Below are 27,941 nucleotides of genomic sequence, written 5' to 3' on the forward strand. Positions count from 1 at the left end.
TTCATATTGTTATGTCTTAAGTCTTGATTTTCTGAGCCATGTGTGCAGTGGTGGGGCAGACAGTTACTGGAAGGGCAGTATGTAAATATCTAGCATTCTGGAAGTTTAAAAATGGTTTTCCTTCCAGGCATTGGGCCAGGAAAATAGATAAGCTCCTCTTCTGACAGGTGGAGTGTAAATTTGATGGACCCCAGCTGTATATTGTCTGATATGTTAGCTATGCAGCGTGTTTCTTTTGTATTTGAATGGTTTTTTAACTGTGATCATTTTATTCTGTTTTGTTTGTATTTGAGTTATACTGTCCAGAGTTGCAATTCCAAGAGCTGGACAATTAAATAATTCTTCTAAATGCAAACATAAAGTTGGTTTCTGCAATTGTAATTTCTATGTTTATGCTCTCCGTGAGAAGTTCTCAAATCTTGGGTAATAACTTCTGTAGGATTGTAAAGCTGAGGATAGACCTACTCTGCCTAATTGCAAGGTCCCTTTTTAATTCTTGGTACCCCAGGATATACAATAACACCACTCATTGGGGAAAAAAACCCAATCAGTAACAGAACTCATCTGCCCATTTGACTCAAATCCCCAAAGAAACAGCCAGATCTAATAAGAACATCTGAATCTCCCACGGCATGTTGTCCTAGAGCAGGAGTGTCAAACTCATGTCATCACATAAATCGTCACGTGACATACTGGGAGTTTTTCCCTCTTCACTAAACCGTGGTTGGCGTGGCCAACACGTGATGCATTCGGCCCACAGGCCATGAGTTTAACACCCCTGTTCTAGAGGACAAGTGCTAAGAAGGCATTACTCTGGTATCCAGCAAGATGGGATGGTTTTATAGAAAGACTGTATCTTCTCTTCTCGCTCTGGTGGAGTGCAGAAATGGATGCTGCCTGAGATACTGGAGCAGGACTGTTCTTCAACACATTGTAGGGTCCTTGGTGCTCTTTGAGCATGGTGGTTTTCTTGTAGTTATTTCTTTACCAAACTGGGTAGCATCAGTGTTTATTCTTGTATCCATTGTTGTCTTGCAAAAAAGCCCTTAGAAGAGGGGAAACATGATCCCACCCAAGAATATCTTGATCCTAGCCAAAATTCCTCCAGTAGAATTTAGGATTGAGTTGGTGCTGCTGCAAGAGACTTTTCTGCTTTGACAATTCAGCTTTGGGGTACAAGCCTCTCTTGTTAGATAAAGACTGCCAGACTCATCCCTGATTGGACAACCAGTGGCATTATGATTCATGGAAAGGAGGGGGAAAAGAAAGCCACACAAATTTATTCATTTGGGAATCAGGGCATCATAAACTTTGAGAACGCCTGCTTTACATATATAAGAAAAAAATAAAGTTCCTCAGAGGCAGTATATTTTTTCCAACAAACCATAACAATGTCAACATCCCAGTTACCTCAATTATAGTTACATTGTAAGACTTTGGGGAAATGTTTTGAAAGATGATACATTAGAAATTTATGGGTAGATATTGGAGGAAGGTTGGGATAGTGACCATTTCTCCATGTATTCATCAGAGATTGAGCCAACTCCCATGGAACTACCTGCATAGCTACCATTTAGATCATAGGTCGGCAACTGTAGTATCTTTACGACCTGTGGATTTCAACTCCCAGAATATTTTGGCTGGTTTAAGAATTCTGGAAGTTAAAGTCCATAAGTTGTAGACACCAAAGTTGTCCACTTAGATTGCAGAAGTTCTGTGTCAAAAGACTTTCTTCTATAAACATTAGTATCTTAGTGATCTTCCTAAAAAACATTATTCTATGAGGGGTTTCTTTGTGGTTGTTGCTGTTGTTAATATCACCAATTATTTTTGGAACGAACTATTGCTTAGCATTTTTATGTCTTGCCAATACTGCATTAAAGCGTACTTATTTTAAAAGGCAATTTAAATTTTTTTTTCATAACAAGATTATTTTTCAGTCTGAGGAACTCATTAATAAAGTTTTAATCCACAGAAGGCTTATGTCTTATTTGGATTTGTTCAGTGCCAGTTCATTTCTTTTCTTGGCATGGCCTCTCTGAACTTGCCGAGCACGGGACCCAAATCCCAGGGTTTGAAGTGACTCTGTTATGTACTTCTGGCTTGGAGAGACACACAATACCACCAGCAACTTTGCATCACCACCTAAAAAGAATTAGGAAGATATACGTGTTAACTGATTCAATTGCCCCAATGCCAAACCTTGGCTCCAGAAAGCTTGGGGGATAAATGCTGTATAACAAAAACCACTAGTAAAGTACGGTTTGAATCATTCCTGTCTGACTAAGGAATGCAAAGATTAAGTTCTTAGGACCTGGTGTTGTAAAGGAAATTTTACAACTGAATTTGCTCTTAAATAAATGTAGTTGCTATGAAATGGGATAATTTGTGTTTCGATGGATGATGAATTGGTTAAAAAGCAAAGAAAAGTCTAGGAATAAAGAGACAGTTTTTTCAATGGAGGGAGTAAGAAGTGGAATCCCTGAAGTGCCTATGTTGAAACAAGTGCTTTTTAACTTGTTCACAAATGATTTTGACCCCTGGGTAAGCACCAAGCATCTCAAGTGTAGAAATAATAACAAATGGTGGGGAAAACCAAAACTGTTTTCACAACTCTTTAAGTGGCTAAAACATCAACCAAATGTTAATGTTAGCTAAACAATATTCAAAAAGGTCAACCAAAATAATTAAGGCATTCAAATACTCTCAATATGGAAAACCATTAGAACCTTTGGTATTCTTTATCTAGAAAACTTCAAAAAAGGCAACTTATAACTTCAAAAAAGGCAACTATGATCTTATAGACAACAATTTCTCATCCCTTGATTGGCAATTTCTATTCACTTGATGCAATACTGTTGAAGACCATTACAACATATTGTTGAGGAATGGAGAACTCTTCCTATGAAATATTTCTGGACTTTCTCAACCGTGCTAATATCAGATACATAATGTGGGTTCCAGACTGATGAGCTGTATTCGTGTATTGGTCTAGCAAATGAATAATGCTCTGTCTTACATATTGACAAAAAAAGTCAGAAAATAAAATACAGGCTGAATAGTGAAGATCTTGTTGATGATCCAAACTCTGTCAAGGACCTTGGAGTACTCATCTCTAATGATCTAAGTGCTAGAGCCCACTGTAACTACATAGCCAAAAAGGCATTAAGAGTTGTTAACATTAAGAGTTGTTACATAGCTTTTTCTCTGGTAATATTACACTACTAACTAGAGCATACAAAACATTTGCTAGACCAATATTTGGTCTGATCTAAGTATAGTACATAAAATTATATATTGCAATGTCCTACCTGTCAATGAATACTTCAGCTTCAACCATAACAACACAAGAGCAAACAATAGATACAAACTCAAGGTTAATCGCACCAAACTAGATTGCAGGAAATATGACTTCAGCAACAGAGTGATCAATGTCCGGAATACTCTACCTGACTCTGTGGTTTCTTCCCCAAACCCAAGAAACTTTAACCTTAGACTTTCTACTATTGACCTCACCCCTTTCCTAAGAGGTCTGTAGGGGGCGTGCATAAGCACACCAACGTGCCTATGGTCCCTGTCCTATTGTTTTTTTAATTTTTCTTATATGTATCCATGTATTCATAACTATGTTTTTACTTATACTAATTATCTTGTAAGCAATTGACAAACCAAATAAAATAAAAATAAATAAATAAAATAAAAAGGGAAAAGGGAGTGGGGATGACTGAGGTACATAAAATCACAGACAACATGGAGAAAATGGCCAGGGAGACTTTGCTGAAAATTCTACAACCGGGAATGATCCAAAAAAATTACTTGTAAGATTTAGGACAGTACTTCTTTACACCATGGATAATTACAACAATACATTGCTTTGACCACTAACTTGGCAGACTGGATAAATTTATGGACAGGTCTCAAAGGCCACTGGTCTAAAAAATTCAATATTCCTCCTGATTGATGGCAGTATTCCTCCATATACCAGTTGTAGGGGAGAAAAACAAAAGAGTATTTATTTATTTGTATTCCCCCTTCTGAATTTTTTTTACAAAGTACTCAAGATGACGAACATACCCAACACATCTTCCTCCTCCTGTTTTCCCTACAGTAAGAGCCCACTGAGGTGAGTTGGGCTGAGAAAGAGTAACTGGCCCAAGCTGGCTTTTAGGCTAAGACAGGACTAGAACTCATGGCCTCCTGCTTTCTAGCCTGGTTCCTTAACTAGACCAAACTGGCTCTCATCTCTTTTTTCATTCTGGTAATCATCTCACTTTACAATATACACGAGACATAGCCAAATAGTAGGAATCTTGCTAGAAAAATAAAAAAGTGAACAACTAGAAAATCTAGTGTCTCTCCTTGCTTAAAATAAGGATTTATCATCCTATCATTAAAGTCACCTATGTTTCTTGAAACCACGCTTCTATATCAACTATACATTTGAAAATTGGTATAGAAATACAACTTCATTGTATTAATAAGAGGCACATAAATAAGAATAAATATTATATCATACCAAGCTATACTCACCTATGGCATCCTGTAGCAAATGTGTAAGTTTGCTATTTCGATATGGAATGTGAGAGTTCTGTTCTGATAGGGCTCCAAGTACATCGGCTAGAGCAGACAAACTGCGATTAATGAAGGAGGTTTCTCTCAACAGTGACCCAGTTACACCAGACATACCTGGTACAATAATCACAAAAACCAACAAAAAACACATCTGAAAACAAAAGTAAACATTTTGCATAATTTCATACTTTTAGTTCCTGCGTATGCCACATTTGAGTTTGTTGGAGAAAAGATTGGAGAAGACTCTTGAGAATGCTGTGGACAGCCAAGAAAACAAACATACTTATTATTGAATTAAACAAGTCAGAGTTCTCACTCAAGCTACAAATAACCAAGTTCAAACTATCCTACTTTGGACATATGAGAAGACCTAGATCCTCACTGCTGGGAAAACTGGAAGGAAAGAGAAGAAGATGATGATTGAAGTGGATTGATTCAATTATAGTAATGATGATGCACCATTGGAAGACCTGAAGGAGCAAGTTAGGGACAGATCATCGTGGAGAAATCTATGTGATAGTTAAGAGTCCACAATGGCATGACAGCATATAAACAGGCAAAGAACAAGAAATGAATACAACTGAAGAAACCGTGTAGCAGGAAACACTATAAACAAACTTATTGATTTATACTTTGGCTTTACACAAGGTTGAAGAAATAGATATATAATCCAAACCATCAGGACAGAGAAACACTTTTAAGGCTGTGTTAAAATCTGTGAAATGAGTTGCTTCAACTTTTCTCAGGTAGATGCCTTTCATATGGGACTTCAACTCCCAGAATTCCTAGACATCAACAACCATGTTGCTTCGTATGTGCTAATTGTAGTCTGAGAAGTGTAATGTCACCATATTTAAAGAGAACCAGATTAGTAAAAGATTAATCTAAATAATAAAAGATGTACAGAGTTAATTTAAGGGATCCATGCAAAGCTTACAAGTAGCGGACCTCGCCCGAGCGCGAGACAAACGCTGAAGAAAAAGAAGAAGAAGAAGAAGAAGATGCAAAGCTTACAAGTGAAACAACTGTTCTCCTCACTTTGGAATTGAGTTGTTTTCTTTGAAAATTTGGGAGACAAATTTCAATACAGTCCACTTTAAAACATGCTTGAGATATATAGATATCAATGTAAAGACAAAGTAATATAAACAATGACTTGAAGGCACTTTTCTGGTAAGGTAATACTATTAAATTGTGAGGGATGGTACACATCTAAAATAAGCACAGATTTAATTTAAAAAACATTTTTTTGCATAGAGGTTCAATTCTCATTATTTTTAAGACAGTATTTATTTATTTAAGTTATTTACATAGCTGCGCATGTTATTTAAATTCTGGGCAGTTTCCAAACAAATTCTATCCCAAGTGAACCAAACCAGCATTTATCACATGAAGGAACCACTGACCACAAATATTACTTTGATGTGACATTCTTATAGTTCAATGATCAATTCAAATAAATTCTTCAGTTTTAAAATTCAACTTACGGTAAAAATGTATCCACAACATGACAATTTTGTGACAGAGAAAATCATGATAAGATTGTTCTCAGTGTTAGAAAAGTAAAATGTTTTTTTTCCCTTTTCTTTATCACTTCAGCAAAATCCTTCTGTAATCCTGATTAAGAGCACACTTGCAATCCTAACATGTTCGGAGAGAAACTCCCTGAATACAGCTGGATTTGATTCTGAATAAATGTGTTTAGGTTTGCTATACTCATACATTTATTACATAAATGTTAATATAGGTAAATTGGTATTCATCCCTGAAGTTAATGATGCCATCTGATACTTCCCACCAAGATCTGGATTTTCATAGGAAAAGACCATCAAATGGTTGTCATCAGTGAATGGTGGAAATGTATAATGTGGTTCAACAGCATTTTGGTGTAAAAAGCAAACTTTAAAGTTCTTTTTAAAGTTCACTATTTACTCTTAAAACAGCCACCAGAAAGAAAAGAAAAAAGAGGACTTGGCAGCTACAAAAAGAGTGCTTTTATAACCTGGGTTCAGTTTTCAAAGCATTATTTCTGGAAGGTTACATTTAACTAAGTGGCCTTTATTGGTGAAGAAGCTTATACTTTAGGAAATGATCAGAATTAGTGGGGAGAAAAAAAATCTGTGCTGTTAAAAAAAGAAAGAAAATATTTGGGAAAGGTAGAAGCCAAAGAAAACAGAAAATTGTTTATAAAATCATTAATATTCCTCTTACTATTATTTTCCATAAGGAAGCTCAATTTTTTATTTCTGCTAATTGATTATGTGCTATCATGTCATTTTCAACTCCACAGAGATATATTTCTCAATGATACGCTGTCCCTAACCTGGACCTTCAAGTCTTCCAAAACTCATTGACCCTGGAACTGAATCCATCTACTTTGTCCTCTTTCTCTCTCCCTCCTTCTTGCCCAGCCTTAGAGTCTTCTCCAGAGGGCTAGGTCTTCACAAATTAAGTGTGTGTTTTAACAAACATGTAGCATATTTACATAAGAACATGGAATAATAGGGTGGGAAGTGACCTTGGAGTTATTCTCGTCCAACTCCCTGTCTATGGTAGGAGATCCTATATCAAATATTTTTGCTTAAACAGCATAATCTTAACATGCAAGCACTCTAAATGGGTTTAACACAGTAAATATATTAATACTGCAGGACTGTTAGCAGTAACACAAACATAGCTTCCTTGGCTGGGCATCATAGCTGAGGAATCAGAAAGCTAACTTATTGGGGTGATTTGTTCATCCAAGGGACTCCCTTGCATTTCCAAATGAAGAGATTAGGCCTGGTGTACAGATGAAAAATGAACTGATTTCATGGGTGACTATCCTTATATAGCCAACTAACCATCTGTCAAGAAAAAGTATTAGGAGGGATAGAAGAATGTTAAGATTTGCCAAAGTTTTTGAGTCAAGAAAACCACTCAGAAATGGGATTAGAGGTTGACCATTCAACAAACTCAAAATGCTGACTATTTGGGATAGAAAGACAGAATGGGAAGATTGCTTGGGGGTTCGCAGGAGTTCAGGAGAGCCCCTAGCTAAGATTCTGTGCAGTTCTGAGAATCCCCAAATCCCACTCCTGGCTGGCCCCACCTACCCCTCCCCTCCCAGGAGTCCCCATGAGGCCCATTTTGGATGCAGGTAAGTGCAGGGTGCGCATGGAGGCTTGGGGAGGGTGAAAAATGTGCCTCCTGTAAGTTCGAGAAGACCGGAAATGGGCCAGTTTCCAGCTTCAAGAGAGCCTCCGGAGTCTGGGGAGGCCATTTTTGCCCTCCTGAAGGCTCGAGGAAAGCCTCTGGAGCCCGGGGTGGCAAAAATGCCCCCCTACCAGGAGGCTGACTAGGCCACACCCACCATGGCCACACCCACCCAGAAACCAGACAGAGAACCCTTTGTTAAAATTTTTGAAACCCATCCTTGGAAGATAGTATGAGACTCTATGGACTGGCATTAAGAAAGCTTCACATAGCCATGGAAGCTTTTTACACCAACTTACACCAACTGTCAGGCTGTGGGGCACCAGCACATTATGGTATAGCTGGTTGAATACTAAATAGTCAAAGGTCACGAAATGTAATGTTCTTGACCAACTCCCTTACTTTATTTTTTAGGGTAAAGCAATGCACGGATGTTCGTAGAGGACAATAAAACTAGGTCAAGCAAATGGTTAGCAGGGTTCTAACATTTGTGTGCCACCAGCATAACTTGATTTTTAAGAAGGCAACAACATCAACAAAAATCAGTACACTCACTTTGAAGCTTTGTGAAAAAATAAAAAGAGAAAAGAAATCAGAGGGCAGTTTAGAACTCTATTTTTTTTTTCCAGGAGAAAAAAATTCTGCCTCCTGGCTTCCTCATGAGCTTGGTGCTAAAATTGGCTTCAAACCATTAAATAAAGGTGGTGACATTTTCAGTGGGTTTCTTACCAAAATGAGAAACAGAAGAAAAATGTCAAACTTCCAAGAGACTTCACAAAGCAATTTAATGTAAGACCAACCTCAGAACAAATGGAGGGGGAAAGAGCTTTTTTCCACTCCTGATCTTTTCCTATTCACCTACACAAAAACAAATGTGGTTTGGGGGCTGCTCAAGCATTGCCTATTCCCATTCCCCAGCTTGACATCAAAAATCTAATTTGATGGATTTCTGATGGGAGCTTCTACATATTGCACGTACCTTCGGAAGCTAAATGCAAACTAGGCTTACCTCTTCACAAACTTACCAACACTTTCGCTGCCCGCTAAATCCACCAGCTGAAGTTTTGTTCTCATTTGCATCGGTCTCTCCACTGATTCCCTGGAGAGCTGTGCTGGTGAACAAGCTCTAGAAGAACAAGCAGCAGTGAAGAAATGTTCCTTACCTAGTTTTTGACTAGAATGGTCACCTGTCCAGGGAGGAGCTGGATAATAATAAGAAAAAAAAAGTTCATTTTGAAAATTAAACATGCAATAGATTTGAATCATTTCAAAAGGCCTGCAGACCTAAAGCTAAAAATGTTACAGCTAGTCTAATAATGAAAGGCTAGACACAGAGATAATATGATGCCTGCCCAAAACGTATGGATGCTTGCCAATTGTTTACTGGACACAATTCAACTTTAAAGCCCTAAATGCCTTAGAGTCTGACTAGTTAAGGAATCTTCTATCTCATTATGGACCTGTCCAGTTGTTAGTAGGAGAAGTCCTCTTGAAGATAACTTCACTAACAGAATTTAAAGTCCTTTTGTTGCTTTGTTGTTGGGGTATGAAAAATACTCCTTAGGAATTATATATGGCTTCCCCCACAACTGTGTTTAGGAAATCTCAGAGGTGTCTACAGGATCAAATGTTTTTAGCAGCATCATGCCATCATAGGGTGAGGCCCTCCCGTTTTGTAGGGATGTCACAACGCAAAATGCAGAAAAGAGGCAGAGTACAGGTAGTCTTTGCTGAAGGATCAATTGTTCGGCCACTGTTCAAAGTCATGATGCTGCTGAGCTATGAGGATAGCTCATAAGTGGTACTTATGAGCAGTCCTCATAGTGGCAACTGTTGCACATGATCACAATTCAGGCACTTGGTGACTGGTTTGCAATTACATCTCAACGTCCCACAGTCCCAAATTGTGATCACAATGTGTCTGAGTCAATGGTGAAGCCAGCAGGAAAATAGAAGTCCTCGCTTAACAATTGGCATAGTCCTTGCTTAATGACAGCAACTGAGATTTCTGGAAGTTCTGTTGCTAAGTGGTGTAATGGCATGACACCACAACTGTGCTGCTTAGTTTCTAATTGTCTATGGAGATTCCCAGTCATCCAGATCATGGTTGCCCACAGGTGCTTCTTCAGCAGGGGTGGGATTCAAATTTTTTAACAACCGGTTCTGTGGGTGTGGCTTAGTTGGGGTGTGTGGCTTGGTAGTCATGTGACTGGCTGGGTGTGGCCAACTCAACATCACTCACATTGAGGCTTCTTGCCTGGCCTCTCATGACTGTGGGGATGCTGCAACAGTTGTAAGTGTGAAAAATGGTCATAAGTCACTTTTTTCAGGCCATTGTAACTTTGAATGGTCACTCCACACAAGCAAAGTACCAGCAAAGGAGGGAAAAAAATCCTCCAGAGAAGTTCCAGAGACAGGAAGTCTAGTCCTGCCAAGAATGTAATAAGAGTTAATGGAGAGGCAGTTTCTGTAAGCAACACCAGAATGTTTCCTTCCTATCTTCCTTACAGGATTAGGCTAGTAATTTCTTCTAACAACCGGTTCTCCGAACTGCTTAGAATCTTAACAACCGGTTCTAGTGAATAGGTGCGAACCTGTAGAATCCCACCCCTGTTCTTCAGAGCTGAAGAAGCTTCTTGGATGAGAAGTGAAACATTTTCAAAGAAACACCAGAAAGTCCAGTTGCCTCTTGAAAAAGCACCTTGAGAGTTTCTAATCTCACTTACTGTTAATGAGCAAGGACTTCATAAAATCACACAAACACATGAAATCTTATTATGGTGTGTATGTGTGTGTGTGTATGTATGTATGTATGTGTATATATATATATATATATATATATATATATGATTGTTTAGTTCGGTATTTTCCCATGTCATAGTAGTTGTGCTTTTAAAGTTGTGCTTTAAAAGCACAACTACTATGAAGTGGGAAAATACCCGAACAAAGCCGAATGCCATACATGTAAGTACCCGCGAAAACTTAAGAAAACATATAGATAGATAGATAGATAGATAGATAGATAGATAGATAGATAGATAGATAGATAGATAGATAGATAGATATAGATATAGATATATGAAATATATCATAAACAAGCTTCTTACCAAAATCATCCCCTGTGGCAGCCTTGATGGTTATTGTCAAAGTTATCACAAGGTGTGAACGAGATGAATCGGTATGTACAAGGGTTGACTGTTTGGCCCTCAGCTGTAGACCCTGGTTAACAAGCTCCAAGAATTCCACAACATCTTCAACAGGTCTTAGAAAATATATGTATATATATATATATATATGTAAAATGATATTTTTTCTAAAACTCAGAGCATCTAGAATTATTTTACAGCAAAATACTCCATGGGAATAGCACAATGATAGAGCTTGCATATAGAATAATGTATTCACAATGAAACGTTGCTGATTATATTACACTGTTTTCTAACAAGCCATTTACTGTTACTTAAATCAATATTGTAGAAAAGCTTCAACAGTCCTTTTCGTTTCAGAATACGTAACAAAAGTGCAATCTTGGAGAAATCAATGTATTTTTCAAGAAACGAAACAAGGGCTATGAAGAGAAAGTTCAGCTTGACCCAAGGTTAGCCAATTGCTGAGGAAAAAAACTATCTTAGTCCAAACTGGTCTAAAGCATCCTCCTCAGATTTGATTCTAGATCATGGATTGGGGAAAGTGGAATCTTACTCACTATTATTTACCACACACGCAAAAAGAAAACATAGATTCCTGTCAGCATCTAACATTTTGTTAAAAAATCAAGAGTAAAATCGCAAGAAAATTCAGTGATTATTAATGGACGACAATGTTCACAGAAATTAGTACAGTGAATAGATTGCTTAATTGTAACTGTGTTTTTAAAAGCAATTATCAGTTCCTTCATAGATGCTTCTCTATGCTGCCTGTTATATCTGGGAGGACGGTTCAAGAACGGAGGCAAGACTCAGATAGTAACTCAAGCTCTTTATTTGTGACTTCAGATCTGAGCAACTAACCCCAGCCGCAGCAGCCCCTTACATAGGGCTGGCTGCGGCTAGGCAGCCAATGAAGGCGATTTGAGTTTGCCATTCTTGGCAGGGCCAATCGCGGCAGCCCATTTACTGGCCAATCGCATCAGTCTATGGCGACCAATCACGATCGGCTTTCAGCAGGCCAATCAGATTTGCAGGCTACGAGCCTGCTAGTCCGGAACACTGCCCATATCAGGAACCATTTCAAACTGAGGAGATTTGGTTAGGAATCATCTGTTCAGCATGCATGTCCACTGAGGTTCCTGTCTCTCTTTTCCATTCCTATGTATTAACTGCTCTCTGTTTTTTGTTATAGATCACAAACAGTAGACATATCTTTTGGAACTTATCCCAAAGTTAAAGTAGGACTACTGTGTGGAATTTGCAAAGGAAGCAGAATTTGGCTAAACATGAAGACATACTTAGCAGAACAGAATAGATGCTTAATAGCGGAAAGACTGTTTCAGAAAGTCAGGATTCTTTCTTCCTTAACCATAACCAAACAGAGGTTGGAAGATTATTTGTCATGGATGATATCATTGCAACTTGTGCAAATCAAAATGCTACTGACATGGTGGCTGAAGTGAAGGCAAACATACTGCCTGTAAATATCTCTTCTGGGGAAAAAAGAACTTGATTTTACTCTCTTGATTAACCCAGTGAAGTAAAATTAACACTTATTTTTACTGCTTGGATGATATTTGGGGGAGAGCACTGAGGGTTTTCCATGCTTTATCTACACAAATTCATTACAGATGAAATATTATTCAAACTCCCAATAGCGTATTTTAGACTCCAGAGAGTCAGGGCAGTCAAGAACCATGAATGTTTTCCATTTTTTAAACGTTGGTTTTCACAGTTAAGTTTTTTCTGTATAAATTTGTGCATTTATTGGTACATTTTTTCCCTTAATTGTGTGGAATTTAACACGTACCATATGTGTTTCAGCTGTAAAAAATGTTTTGGAAAAAAACCCTATATTTTCCTTAATGGATTTCCCCCAAAGTTATGCTTAAAAAAAAACTGCTATAAGTTGGAACAACTGCAGTTAGGGAGATCTCTTTCTCCTATCAGTTTTATATCACATGACACAAATTTTAGCTTTTGCAAACAGTTCTCTTTCATTTAAACTTCAGAGCACCAATACAAATTATAAATTATCCTGGGCTTTTAAACACTAGCCATCAGTTGCCTGAGCAAGGCCAGAGGCCAGCTGTATAGTTGAGAAGGAGGATGAGTAATGCAAGGGACTGCTTTAATTCAAGCTCTTTGTGGTCCATTCCTTTTGTCATCTTTCCTACAGTTATGCAAAAGGAAGAAGCCTACTTAGCTCTGCAGATTCTCCTCACACTTTTAATTAATTCATTGTGCAGCAGAATCACAAACCACCAAACAAGACAGACGTTCACTTCTAGCTAATAGCACTAGAAATAGCGCTTAGACTTATGCTTCACAATGCTTTACAGTGCTCTCTAAATGGTTTATATCAGTGGTGGGATTCAATTTTTTTTACTACGGGTTCTGTGGGCGTGGCTTGGTGGGCGTGGCAGGGGAAGGATACTGTAAAATCTCCAGTCAAAGGTGGTATTTGCCAGTTCTCTGAACTACTCAAAATTTCTGGTACTGGTTCCCCAGAACTGGTCAGAACCTGCTGAATACCACCTCTGGTTTACATGTCAGCATATTGCCCCCAACAATCTGGTTCCTCATTTTACTGACCTCAGAAGGATGGAAGGCTGAGTCAACCTTGAGCTGGTGAGAATCGAACTGTTGGCAGTTGGCAGTCAGCAGAATTAGCCTGCAATACTGCATTCTAACCACTGCACCACCACGGCTCTAAACAACTCTCAACAACCAGCATAGACTAAAGAAATGGTTTAGAACAGAGCTCCGCAACCTTTCTGGGTTGGCAGCCAAGAGGGGGGAGGGAAGGACAAGTGCCTATAAGCATGCATGCATGTGCGAATGGGGGCAAGCATGTGCAACACAAACAGGGGCACAAGCACCAGTGTGACACTCACAGCGACGCTAGTGCAAGTGGTGTGTGTGTGTTCACATGGCCCACAGATTGAGGAGCCCTGGTTTAAAAGTGGAAAGCAGAACCTTTAACAACTTGATGTTTATATTGGACCTGATATATTGATGGCCACTTTCCAAAAATGCAACTTTTGCCCACCAAAATCAGGGTAAGGATAGTGGAGCACCACACCTTGAGTACTGCATCCAATTTTGGTCGCCGCATTATAAAAAAGATGTTGAGACTCTAGAAAAAGTGCAGAGAAGAGCAACCAGGATGATTAGGGGACTGGAGACTAAAACATATGAAGAACGGTTACAGGAACTGGGCCTGGCTAGTCTAGTGAAGAGAAGGACCAGGGGAGACATGACAGCAGTCTTCCAATATTTGAGGGGCTGCTACAGAGAGGAAGGGGTCAAGCTATTTTCTAAAGCTCCTGTAGGCCAGACAAGGAACAATGGATGGAAACTGAACAAGGAGAGATTTAACCTGGAAATAAGGAGAAACTTTCTGACAGTGAGAACAATCAACCAATGGAACAGCTTGCCCTCGGAAGTTGTGGGAGCGCCTTCACTTGAGACTTTCAAGAAGAGATTGGACTGCCATTTGTCAGAAATGGTGTAGGGTCTCCCGCTTGGGCGGGGGGTTGGACTAGATGATCTATAAGGTCCCTTCCAACTCTGATTATCTGTTATCTATAGGGTTTTAAGAGATGGAAGATTATGCCTAGTCCTTTGCAATGGTGGGGAAATTCTGGGAGTTCAAGTAAACACATCTTAAAGTTGCTGAGGTTGAGAAATGCTGGTTGATGGTACTTGCTTTGTCCTTTAAAACCCTTCCCATCCATTCCAGTAAAACTGGAGAAATGGGCCAAAACTTGCAGTGCTGTGAACAAAGGGAAGCTACACTTTTAAAACAGACTTTAGAAGATGACAAAATTTCAACAGTTATCTGGTTTTATTTAATTCTTACTAAAATTTACGAGCTCAGATGTTGTTGTTTTTTTTAAAGAACCTTTGAAGTCTCAAAATATTATTCCCCTTTCAAATTAATCATGCACTTATTATTTAAAAATGTTTTTTAAAAAGTTTTTAATGACACAGAATCCAGCTCCCCTCCCACTAGCCATTAAATATAAAAGGAAAATTTACTGCCCCTAAAATATCAGCCTTAAGGAAATGTTCCAACCATGATTGTGAAAAAAAAACAACAAGGTTCCCCCCGCCCCTTCTGTGATCAGGATATGCAGATTATAAAACCAGATGGAGAGAATTATGTCTGCTCAGACTCCCCAACCCTCAGTGTGTTTGGCATATTTTTAAATCAAGGCTTTTTTGGCAATGACAGGGAAACACATAAACAAAGCTCCAGTGGTTTACTTATGTTAGTAAAAACCACAGACAAAAATACTGCCTTAAATTATCTCCTTTGTGGGTGCAGTATATTATAGTTTATAAAGGAAATAAAAGGACTGTTGTGTCTGAGTTCCATTTCCCTCTCTCCCTTCCTCTGCCAAACAGTACACGAAATGCTTGCATTGTCCAGCGCAACTTTGCAAGCTGAAGGAGCAGTAAAAGAAAAAAAAAATCTCAATTCCAATGAGGTCAGAAACAGAATTTACTTTGGAATTTAACATAAGAAAGAGCAAAATGCTCCTTAGAATCATCTGTAGTTCTCCTATACCAAAGTCCCATAGGCAAGTAATCCTCGGTTTATGGCTGTATTTGAACCCTGCTATTACAGTTGTAAGTTGTGACAGTTGTAACATGGGTCGCCATGTGACTGAATCTGATTGTATGTCCTATTTTGCAGCAGTGAACCAACCGTTGCTATGGGCTGCTTCTCCCCACCCACGGAAAAGCACCCAAAATGTGACTATGCCCCCCACTCAATTTTGGAAGTTTGAAACTGGTCATAAGTATTTGGGGGGGGAGAAGCCAGGGGTGGGAATCAGTCTTTTTAACAACCGGTTCTGTGGGCGTGGCTTAGTTGGAGGGTGTGACTTGGTAGTCATGTGACTGGGTGGGCACGGTCAATTCGACATCACTCATGTTAAAGGGCACTTCTCCTCGCCTGGCCTCTCATGACAGTGGGGAAGCTACAACGGTCATAAGTGTGAAAAATGGTCATAAGTTACTTTTTTCTATGCCATTGTAACTTTGAATGGTCACTAAATGAACTGTTGTAAGTCAAGGATTACCTGTACAAAAATACAAAAAGCTTCTTTGCTTGCAAAAAGCTGCCCTAAATACCAATCATTAGATTAAAAATACCTGCAAGCCAGAGTTACAAATCAGCAGGGTGCCAAAGCACCTTGAGGAATCAAAATAGTTAAATTGCAGTGATAACTATCAAACAGCCTACTCTTGCTCATAAAGTGAAACCCTTTAACAGAGAGGTCATTTAAGCTCTCCAGAAAAAGCACACCCAGGAGAAGCAATCCTTAGATCCATTTGAACACTTAAAATACCAGCTAGTCTCACTCACCTCACAAGATATCCTAAGAAAATCACCCAGATTTAAGGAAAGGTCACATGCCCCCGAGAAAGGCAGTAAAAAAAATCAGTGCCAAGCATGCATCCTGCCTCTTGGAAGTATACCCCAAAAGGACAGTGTCAGATAGTATTAAAGCAGTGAGAAAGACCTCCTTCCCAAATAAAAAAAGGAACCATGAGGCAAGAAAAAATTCAAACACAATACAAACAATTAAATCACAACAGTAGCTGTTGCTTGTTGAAGCTGAATAGGGAAATTATCCCATCAATAAACATAGGATTAAATATCACCAAGCATAGAATTAATCTTCACCAAAAACCAGTTTTAGACCAAAACTCAGAAAGGGTATGTAAACTCATGTTTGAATGTCAATCCTTCTAGCTAGCCAAGAAGCCTTGGTGAATGTCACTCATCTTGGTTCCCTGTCACTAAAAGCTTTGCTTCATTATTCAATTATTTCTTCAAAGTGCTGATTGTCCAGGGAAGTATTTTCTCCCAACAGCAGTGTAAAAATATTAAAACAACACTTCCCCTTTAAGAAAGCCAAGCCCCACAAGCTTCGGAGACAGGAAGTCTAGGACAGCAGTTGCCAACTGGTGGGCTGCGGCCCACTGGTGGGCCGTGAGAAAATTTTGGTGGGCCACAGAGAATTCTCACCCCCAGAGCACCCCCCCAAAGCAATTAATCCAGGCTGCACAGAAACTCAAGGCTGCTCAGCCCACATGGACCGTGGGAACCCTCCCCGCCCACTCACTCCTTACCCAGCAAATTTGTCTGCTAAGTGCTATTTTTCCTTTTTCCAACCATCATCTGTTCTGCTCTGCTGGGAGATTTAGATTAGCTAGGAAGCAGGAAATGATTGGATTTCTTGCTTTCTAACTAAGCACAGCCGAACCTCCCTTAGGACTGAAGGTTTGCTTGCAAGCAAATTCAGTGCAGACTCACGGCGAACAAATTTGAGAGACTGAGCTAGCTGATGGCAGATAGATAGATCACTGAATGATTCTGTGAGCAACTCAATCTGCCTGCTTGCTTTGCCTGATTTTGGGTAAAAGTTGTTCTTTTTTTAATAAAAAAAATCAATATTTATATATTTATAATATTTATATACAAGCCATGCCGAGCCAGTCACATGACCACCAAGCCACACTCACAAATTAGGCCACGCCCACAGCACCAGTTAGTGGTCCCTGGGATCTAAAATTATGAGTTTGGTGGTCCCTGAGGTCCAAAAGGTTGGCGACCCCTGGTCTAGGCTGTCTGCCAAGAATGTAATAAAGGTGGAAAAAAGCAAATGGAATTGCTTCTAACTACTGGTTCTCCGAACTACTTAGAAAGTTAACAAGGGGTTCTAAAGAACCGGATAGAACCAGTAGAATCCCACCTCTGGGGGAAGCCGTCATAACTTCAAACAGTTGCTAAGTGATTAGTCTATGTAGACCAGAGGTCTCCAAACTTGGTAACTTTTAGACTTGTGGACTTCAACTCCCAGAATTCCTGAGCTAACATGACTGGAGGAGGAATTCTGGGAGTTGAAGTCCACAAGTCTTAAAGTTGCCATGTTTGGGGACCCCCGATGTATATTCTCAGTCATCCAGGTCATAGTTGTCTCAAAGGTGCTTTTTCAAAAAGCAACTGGCCACTCTTGTTTTTCTTTGCAGACGTTTCTCTTCTCATTCATCTGAACAAGCTTCTTGGATGAGAAAAAGAAAAAGCAGAAAGTCCAGTTGCCTCTTGAAAAAAAGCACCTTTGGGATAAATGACCATCATAAAACCCGTCTAAACAAAATTGTACAATGTACCTCACCATCAGCTCAAGGCACATAGCTTGTGAAATGTTAGGTGGAAAGAGATCGTTTGAAATCCATATAGGTTAACTTTGCCTACAACATGTGCAAAGTTAACTAGAGAGTTTCCACAATCACTGCCTGGGCCAGCTGTCTGGCAGTTTTACATTCATGAGCTGCCATCGTGGTTAAGCTTTGGACTAAGTGTGAGGGAGATTCATACCTTTGTTTGAAACTGTGCCCACCTGCCCAGAAGAAAAGCCAAAGGTAAGCTGAGACTGATTATGAATATCTTGGGTGAAAAAGAAAGGATAACAGATAGCAATTTCACTAATTGGCTTTCTACTAAATTGGGATTTAGTGAAGCTGAAGCAACCATTTTGAGAACAGAAAAGTTCTCACTGACAGCAATTTTCTCTGATTACTATTTTGCACATTATTTCACACTATGGTATTCTACTGTTTTTAATCTTGTAGTCAAATGTATCTCAATTATGGGCCCAAATGAGATAGCAATACCACTTAGACATATATACCGCTTCACAGTGCTTTACAGCCCTCTCTAAGCAGTTTACAGACTCAGCATATTGCCAACAATCTGAGTCCTTATTTTACCAACCTTGGAAGGATGGAAGGCTGGAAGGCTGAGTCAACCTTGAGCCAGTGAGAATCGAACTGCCGAACTGTTGGCAGCCAGCAGTCAGCAGTAGTAGCCTGCAGTACCTGCGCCACCACAGTTCTTGCAAGAGCCCTAAAGTTGGAAAACTGTCTCCTGAATGCTATAAAGATTTCCAAACAGATGAGTCATATTTGCTTATTACTCCTTTTTGTATCTTTGTCCTAATGTAGGAGGATCTGTACACATAGAAATACCAGAGTGGAGTTTGCATGTGCCTTTATAATCCTTCCCCATTTGGATATTCTTAAATTACATAAACTTTGGGAGAGGAAATAGAATAAATGTTTCCATGCAATCAAGAGGTTAAAAACCTGTTACAACGCTAATAAGCCACAAACAGATATGGAATGGATAGATGTTAAGTTCATGTTTTCTGACAATGCTCAATGACATATATTGTACAACAAGTTGTGCAACTCAAAGACACTCCCTGAGTACTCACTCATTGGTAAGAAGTGGAATATCATTCTTTCCTTCTTTATTTGTCATTATACCCCTTTTGATACCATTCAGCCTTCCAGAGTTGTCTTTGGCCAGAAGATCAAAAATGTCATTATTATACACTTCTACAACAGAAACCTCAACCCAATGGCTTCCTGATGACTTTTCTGAAAGAAGCCTGAAAGAAGAAAAAGGGCTTGAAAGATTGAAATTTTTTTTAAAAAAACTAAGTAAGTTATTCTTGTGATCCAGCAGATTATTACAGCTTGAATGGATACTAAAAGTCCATAATCTTTGATATTTGTTGCTTTTCTGAGATACTTGAGCTTTTCCAAAATGTGATTCAAACTATTTATTCACTACTTATTCTGTAATATGCTGTAGAGCTCTGCAGATTTAATGGAATGTGTGGATGATCTTAGGAAAGGAGAGGAAGTGATGCTAGATCCGTTTTCTGTTTCAGATAAAACAGATAGACCCCAGTGGCTTAGCAGTCAGATAGAAACTTAAGAAAGACCCTAATGGATCAAGCAGTTAAAAGTGGAGGTAGGAGGTCTGTGCCTTCAGATCTGCAATATTTATATTATTGCACTATTATTATTGCACATATTGGCCCTCCCAGGTAGACTAGAGATATGACTAGATAAATGAATTTTATTTTATTGTAAGGTTACATTAACAAAATATTGCAAAATATCCTATAATAATTATTATTAATGTATTTATTAACAAATGCATTGCCAATCTTCTATGTTAAGTTGTTGGAAGGTCAAAGGGTACTATAGATAGATGTATTTTATAGATATTTTACATAGACATTCTATTTTTGACCCAAGAAGATACAGGGATAATTCAAAGTCTAGTGTACAATTATCATTTTATTTACAGTATATATCAGGCTGAACCAAAACAAGGTCTTCTTTGACTAGAAGGCTGCTTGAGCATGTCAATTCCCCACTCCCAAGAACTAGTAGTAGATCTCTTTGTATGAAACTAGAATTGAAATGTAACAACATATATCTAGCAATTCAAGGTGTTATATTCAATCTCGGGCATATGAGGTCTCAGAGTTTTTGTACAAACTCTCAAGTCATATGTTGCAATAGCTTGCATAAAGAACTGCAGTTTCAAGACTCCTGTTTAAATTATTGATTGCTTTGTCTTCCATAGGACAACTTGCAGTAAACATAGCCAGCAAAGTTTCTTCCACTGGCATATGTCCACATCCAACTCACTCTCCTCACATTTTCAGACTATCTGTGTACAAGTTCACTAGTTTCCTGGACAGATAGCACTTTTCATTTGATCTCTCAATAATTCAAATGCTCAAGGGTATTTGGTAGAACACACAGTGCCTGATTCAGAAGTGGAAGGGGCACCCAGCTGCTTGTGCACATCTGCCATTATCCTTTATTAAAAGACTACCCCCCCAAATTTCAAAGAACAATCTGATAATTGTAAAAAGAAGAAGCCTATTTGTACAGTAAATATACAAAGCCCTGATTGAAAATCACAAAGAATAATGAAGAAAAGGCATCAATCACTGCAACAGAGACAGACTTGTACAGAAACACTGTAAATGAAAAGTGTGAATAATTCTGTACTGAAACTGCAATCATTTGCTGTCAGCTGATTTATTTTATCATAAGTGTATTGATAAGTGTTAAATGCCCACTTGCATATTTTCTGAATGGGGGTTCGCAATTATTTAAACTATAGGCTACAGGAACTATTCAAGTTCCACTCAAATGATTTGCTCTTTTCATGACTGATTGAGGAAAAATAAGATCCAACACAGTAAATGTATTAATGATGTCCATCTGTCATCGGGCTGATGATTACATCACAGCAACTTCCTCAGAAAGGCCTTTATGTTCTGTAACAATCTGCCAAACAACTCTGGAAACTTTCCACTCTTAGACCAATTGTAAAAAAATCTACTACAATATCCTTTGGAGACATGGATTTTATTAAGCTTTTTAAAGAATGCATTGTTGGAATCCATGCCCCACCCCCACCCCCGCAACTTCTTGTCTCCCTGATTGGAACTGCAACTTTGAGACTCTTTATGGTAATAAGCAGATAATTTTTCTGAAGGAAAACTGAAATACAGACATAGCTAGTCACGAATGTTCAATATAATCAATACCTGAATACTTCTTTGCTGGCTCTAGGAATGATTCCTAATTCTGTCTCATCTTCCATTGAGAAATGAAAACTTTTTTCAAGCTGCGGGCCCAACATTGTGTATGTTTTCCCGCTGCCAGTCTGCCCATAAGCCATAATACACACATTGAACCTGAAAAGTAGAGAGAGAAGTGATTCTTATGATTTATTTATTTTTTTATTTTAATTATAAGTATGCAACACGTTGCAACCGTTCTAGCATTACAATTGCTATACATATATAAATTTTACTTCATCATTTACAATCTTCTTGTTTGATATATTGTTTACTAACTATTCTAATCATCATAGGTATGTATGTTTCTACCTTGCCTTCTTCTAGGCAACCACTGATAAAATTTATTCCACGTTTCATAGTATTTTTTTTAATTCTAGAGTTAACCTGTCCAACTTTGCACAGGCCCATAATTTTCCTTATTATCTCTATTCTTAAAGGCAAATTTTAAGTGGCCAAAACTAAACTTTGGAAGGAAGTTTTTCTAGTACTGGAATAATCAATGTAAAAACACCACACCTGCCTGTCTCATTTACCCAGTTGAAAATTTCTATGCATGAAGAAAGAAGTTTCTTCCTTCCTAGCAGGACGCTATAGAGTAGAAAAAATCGAAGGGGAGAAGCAAAATCAGATCACTGTTTTTAGGATATAATGCTTTCCCATTCCTTCCTTGGAGTTTGAGTCTGGGATCCAACAGCTGGAACAGAGGCAAGAGACTGGGTTCCATTCACAAGCTGACCGCAATATGTCCAATTGTCAACAGACAAGATTTTGGGTGTGTGCACTAACATAAGGAGCACAATCACCCATTCTTTCCGTTTGTTAATTTCTTCCTCCAAAGCCTAAAAGTCTAAGCCCTGTTCACTTTGGTGACAATGGCCACTTCGTTTATGTCTTATGGTGGACATTTTTTATAAAATGGAATTGAGGCGCCAGAGCCCTCCCTCCCTCTTCCAAAAAAAGGCTCCAGTTTCTGCTTTAGAGGATCACTGAGGACATTTTACAAACTTAATAAAAAAAGAACTATAATAATGCCAGCATGGTTCGTTCACAAGATCCTGTTTCCTGCTACACTGTGTAGCACAGAGCATGCACTTAAATCTGACTGTGATGCCTGGCTTAGAAACTTTTTTTAAGCTCAAATCTGAATGTACATTTTTTGCTTTAATACCATAGACTTGCCCTGCAAGCTTCCGCTAACACAGAGACACAGTATTTTCAGGAATTCAACATTCCCCAAATAGTGTCCCAGATGGACAGGCTTTATAATGAAGTCAGATACCTACCAGTAAGGGTTTCATAGTTATAAAGCATATTGATTCATGCTCTACTGGAGCAGTAAATTCTCTAAAATGTTACTGTGGCTTTCCAACCAGAACTAGGCTTAGAGTAATATAACTCTCAAGACTGTTATGATGAATCAATAAGTAAAACAGGATATATAGTGCAGAGAAAAAGGGAAATGAAAAATATGGCTATTTATATAAAAATTAGAAAAAAGGGGTAGGATATAGCAAAGAATCTTCTGTGATCTCAGTGCGGTACTTCTGAGTTGTAAGAAAGGTCCTTACATATTCAGTTAGAACAGGGGTGTCAAACTCAAGGCCCAGGGGCTGGATCCAGCCCGCAGGGTGCTTAGGTCTGGCCCGCAGGGCCGCCCCGGAAATAAGTAAGGACTAGCCCATGGTGCCTCTCCCAGCAAAAATGGAGCTCATGAAGGCTGCCCACAGCCCTCCCAAGCTCTGTTTTCGCTGGGAGAGGGTTGCAGGAGGCCAACACAGCTGAAAACGGAGCATGGGAGTCTGTTTTCGCTGGACGAGTGCTCAAGCCACTACAGGCGCCCCCAACATGAGTGAAATCAAGCTGGCTATGCCCATCTGGCCATGTCTAGCCTGGCCCCGAGGTCAAACACAACCCTGATGCAGCCCTCAATGAAATTGAGTTTGACACTCTGAATTAGAAGATGTGTAATTGTACTATTTGAACCAGTAATTTTTTCTGTACTTATTTATGAGGTACTTGAAGTAGAATGCAACCTTTAATCAAAAATATGGATTGAGCAATCACAATCCAATGCAAATAGATTTCAAATGGTAATAACTGTGTGCGTGTGGGGGAGGGGGGACATGTTTCAAAGTAGGTACCATATTTTGAAACAGAAGCTGGTTGCAGTTGAGGACAAAGCTTCCCCAATCAGTATATTACGGTAACTGCAATTAGTAGAAAATGTGGTTATTTGTGCAGACAAACAACATTTGGGGAAGGAATCCTTTCTCTGTGATCTAGTGCCACTTAAAAGGTAAAAAACAAACAAACTAGCAGCCTTGTCATTTTGATGGGCCCTAGAGATTCACTGAAATTTCTATGGGGCTGATTCTTCTTGAGGTATTTAATTTACAGCATTCTTAATTAGTTGTTCTACCATCTAGGAGAAAAGATTGTAAGCATACTGCTGTGGCACACATATTATCATGTCTTTCTTGAAATAGTTCTGAACTTATTTTTTTGCTTTCAATTTTACTTACCCATCCAGCAAAGAGGTTAGCAAAGGAGAAATATCTGCAAATACTGTTGTTTGTGAATCAGATGTGTTATAAACTCTGAGAAAAATAAAACAAGATTCGTTCAACCAATGATCACAGTAAGGAATAAGAACAAGAATAAAATTACTCAATGCAGTCTTTATGTTAGTTTAACAATGCCAATTTTCCTCAGAAGCCCCTGAGTAAGGAAGAATTACGCCCACTCTGAAGCTATGTCAGACATCAGGAAATTAAAATAGAAGAACAGTAGAGCCACGATCATATTCCAACAATCAGATGGTAGTCATTTAAAATGTTCTGAGGAGTGCCAAGGCCATGGGCCCTTGACAACTACAACCTATTTCTAGAGACAGTCTATGTTTTATGTTCATAGAAATGCCAAAAGAAAAGGAAGAAACTAGAGCCTTTGAGTTCCACGCAGCTTTGCTTCAAGACTAACAGGATCAAAGCATAAAAAAGAAATAATGAATAATGAATACAAAATGTCAAGTTAGCTCTAATTGTAAAAAAGAGAGGGGGGGGAGAGAAAAAGAGAATATTAACAGTGCGTAGACATGTAACCGAAGAGATAAATATGGCCTTAGGTGGGAACACTGTGACCATACCTATAAAGAGGTTAAAAATAGATACAGAGATGGTCTGTCGAGTAACTTGGCATTGAGCACCATAGGGAATCATGAATTAAAAAGGGTATTTTTGACATATAGAAGCCAATGTGATGGACGGTGGGGATAGTATCATCAAAGCCCCCAGTCCAACAATTAGAATTACTGGCATGATTTTATGGCAATTCTAGCATCACACATTATAAGGATAGTTACCAGAGCTAGATAGGTCTGACAAAGCTTTCTCCATCAAAGAAATCTAGAGGTGATGCATCAGCTGAAACTGCTAAAATGTTTTGTGCAAGAAGTTCATTTTAACCTCTCAAGATATTATTGATCAATGAGCTTTAGTCATATTGCAAACCTGTTCTTTTAGGACAAGGAAAACAATTTCTATTACCCCAAGGTTTGCATAGTATATTGATGGACACACACACACACACACACACACACACACACACACACACAGGGTGAATAAGAGTTAAGCTCTTTTTAATTTTTTCTCAATTACTTTTTGTTTCCAAAGGGAGTACAGATAGTCCTCAACTTACAACCCTAATTGAGTGCAAAATTACGTTGTTAAGTGAAACATCCGTAAAGTGAATTTTGCCCCATTTTATGACTTTTCTTGCCACCACTGTTAAGGGAATCACTGCAGTTGACAAGGTACTAATTAGATTGTTAAGTGAATCAGGCTTCCCCATTGACTTTGCTTGTCAGAAGATCTCAAAAGATGATCACATGACCCCAGGAACACTGCAACCATCATAAATATGAGTCAGTTGCGAAGCATCTGAATTTTGATCATGTGACTGTAGGGAAGCTACTGCAATGGTCATAAGTGTGAAAAATAGATGGAAGCCAATATTTTCAGTTGTAACTTTGAAGGGTCACCTAATGAACTGTTGTACGTAGAAGACTACCTGTACCTGTTTGCTTTCTGTGTGGCTCTAGGAATCTGTTCAGGTGAATACAGTACAGTTGTATGTCCATATGATGAATGTTACAACAAATACAACTGTACTGTGTAGAGCAGGGGTCTCCAAATTTGGCAACTTTAAGACCTGTGGACTTCCACTCCCAGAATTCTGGCTGAGGAATTCTAGGAGTTGAAGTCCACAAGTCTTAAAGTTGCCACAGTTGGAGACCCCTGGTGTAGAGGAACAGTTCACCTGAACGGGGGTTCACTTGATCAGAAGCTTATTTTAGAGGTAACACAACTATGTATTTAAAAAAAAAATCAATCTGATATTCTACAGCATTCAAAGAAATGGGAATAAAGCCATCTGCTTTTTCCATTTAGAGAGAGCTTGGAATTCTTATTCGTTCCAAATGTTAAGCCTGGATGATTAAAGGGGAAGTCCCCAAAGGAATCTTGGGATACTAACAGACTGTTATCAGTTCTCCCTGCAAATCCCATTTTCTTTCAAAGGAATAGCGCACACCAAAATTGCTCTTGAGACCACCCACCTTTCAAACTGGTATGTCTTGTTTATCAAAGCATGACCAGGACGGCTGCACTTCACTAAGATGGTTTCCTAGCCAAAAAAAGAAAGGAAGGGTGGAAACAATTAGAATATGTATCATTAAGATCTAAATGGCAAAAAAAAAGTATGTTTAAAGGTTTGCCACAAAGTCAGAATTTTAAGAACTTCCAAATGGTGGAAGCCACATTGCCATTTCCTGTCTCTGAAACATCGATTGGTAGGGTCTCAGCAGGGAGAGATGAGGAGGTGGGCTTGAGTTGCAGTTTGAGCTGCCACACACAGTTGTGTGAGGTTGACCTTCATCCTTCTCTGTATTTCTACCACAATTACACAATTACACAAGTTAGAGGGAAGACCATATGGTATATCTGTACTTACATAGAAGGCTACGACTGAGGCCTGGGGAAGATAAACTCCAGGCTACCTCCAGCCTGCCTCTTTATTCTGCTCTCAGCTCTTGGAGACCAGGAAGGTCTCTCATTTTTGAGGGAGACCGCAGAGCAGAGAAGTGCATTTGGTTAGGCCTCCAAAACTATCATGTTGAAGGGTTTTTTTCAACGTTTAAAAAAATATTAATAAATAGGAAACAACCTGAAAAAACATTGCCAGCTTTGTGAATGAGCCAAACCAGAGGATGGAAAAGATTCTCGTTTTGAAGGGCAAGACATAAATAAAGAAAATATTACTGTATTTATTAATACAATTCACATGGCACCAGTGGTGTGTTTAAAAAAAAAATTTCCTACCGTTTTGGAGCTTGCTTCGCTTCGCACATGCATGCACAGTGCTCAAGCTATGCCCTCTGAATCAAGGCTAGTGAGTTGTGCAGGCGTGCCTACCATGCGCGCAGGCCAAACACACGAATCACACACACACGCAGGGCTCCAAGATGGCCCTTCTGTGGTGAGCTGTGCCATTTTTTACCTCAGCTGAGGCACGGCAATCCACTCTGCCACAAGAATCAGCTGTGGTAATAAACAGCAGAATGTAAGAGAGGTGAGAGGTAAGAGAGGGACGGGTGGGCAAGGTAAGTCAAAATTTTCCCTACTAGTTCTCTGAACCAGTCAAAAATTTTCCTACCGGTCTGCCAGGACCAGTCAGAAGTTCTGATGGCCATCCATCTCAATTTAATGACTCTGGGCAGCCTACAAGTATAAAGTATGCAAAAACAAGAAACTATTTTTTTTTAAAAAAAAACCATATCACTAGAATCAGCAGCTGTAGAACAACATCCAACAATAGCAATTAACAGAGCCATTGCATGGGATTAACCACACATATGCATCACACACAGGCCCCTCATTGGAGTCCTCTCTCTCCAAGACCTCAGCTGTCCGCACCTCCTGCCCACGAACAGCAACACAATCTTGATCATGTCACGTATTGTGACATATCACAATGGTTTTTGCCTGGGAAGAGCCGGGGTGGGTGTGTCCTGCACATGACTCATTCATCCCGCAGGCCACCAGATTGACATGCCTGGTTTACAGAGTCAGCATACTGCTGCCAAAAATCTGGGCCCTCATTTTACCGACCTTGGAAGGATGGAAGGCCGAGTTAACCTTGAGCTGGTGAGAATCAAACTGCTGAGAGTTGGCCTGCAATACTGCACTCTAACCACTGTGCCACTGCGGCTCCTTATAACAGTTGCACTGTCCTGGGGTCATGTAATCACTATTTGTAACCTTCCCAGCTGGCTTCCAGCAAGCAAAGTCAATGGAGGAAGTCAGATTCACTTAATAGCTGCAATACTTGAAAAAAGAGTTGTAAAATTGGTCACATCTCATTTAGCTGTCTTGCTTAGCAACAGAACCTTTGGGCTCAGTTGTGGTCATAACTTGCCTGTAGTCTATAGTCAGAAAACACACCCGTTATAGTTCCATATTCTGGGTCAAGTAGGTATATTGCCAAC

General features: G+C 39.2%; 1 protein-coding gene across 1 annotated transcript in view; it reads right to left on the bottom strand.

Moving 5' to 3' along the window:
• Positions 1–1,265: 1,265 nt before the first annotated feature.
• Positions 1,266–27,941, bottom strand: part of KIF25 (kinesin family member 25) — a 37,900-nt gene continuing 11,224 nt past the window's right edge. The window contains exons 6-13 of the mRNA XM_026704999.2: positions 26,013–26,080; positions 23,920–23,994; positions 21,362–21,511; positions 19,214–19,390; positions 10,875–11,029; positions 8,793–8,969; positions 4,531–4,686; positions 1,266–2,145 (exon numbers count right to left, since the gene is read on the bottom strand). Coding sequence (XP_026560784.2) covers positions 1,988–2,145; positions 4,531–4,686; positions 8,793–8,969; positions 10,875–11,029; positions 19,214–19,390; positions 21,362–21,511; positions 23,920–23,994; positions 26,013–26,080 — 1,116 coding nt within the window. The 3' untranslated portion in view covers positions 1,266–1,987. The remainder of the gene's footprint in view (positions 2,146–4,530; positions 4,687–8,792; positions 8,970–10,874; positions 11,030–19,213; positions 19,391–21,361; positions 21,512–23,919; positions 23,995–26,012; positions 26,081–27,941) is intronic.

The sequence above is a fragment of the Pseudonaja textilis genome, chromosome 1 (assembly GCF_049901715.1).
Source record: "Pseudonaja textilis isolate UNSWEBS1 chromosome 1, rPseTex1.2, whole genome shotgun sequence".
Lineage (NCBI taxonomy): Eukaryota > Metazoa > Chordata > Lepidosauria > Squamata > Elapidae > Pseudonaja > Pseudonaja textilis.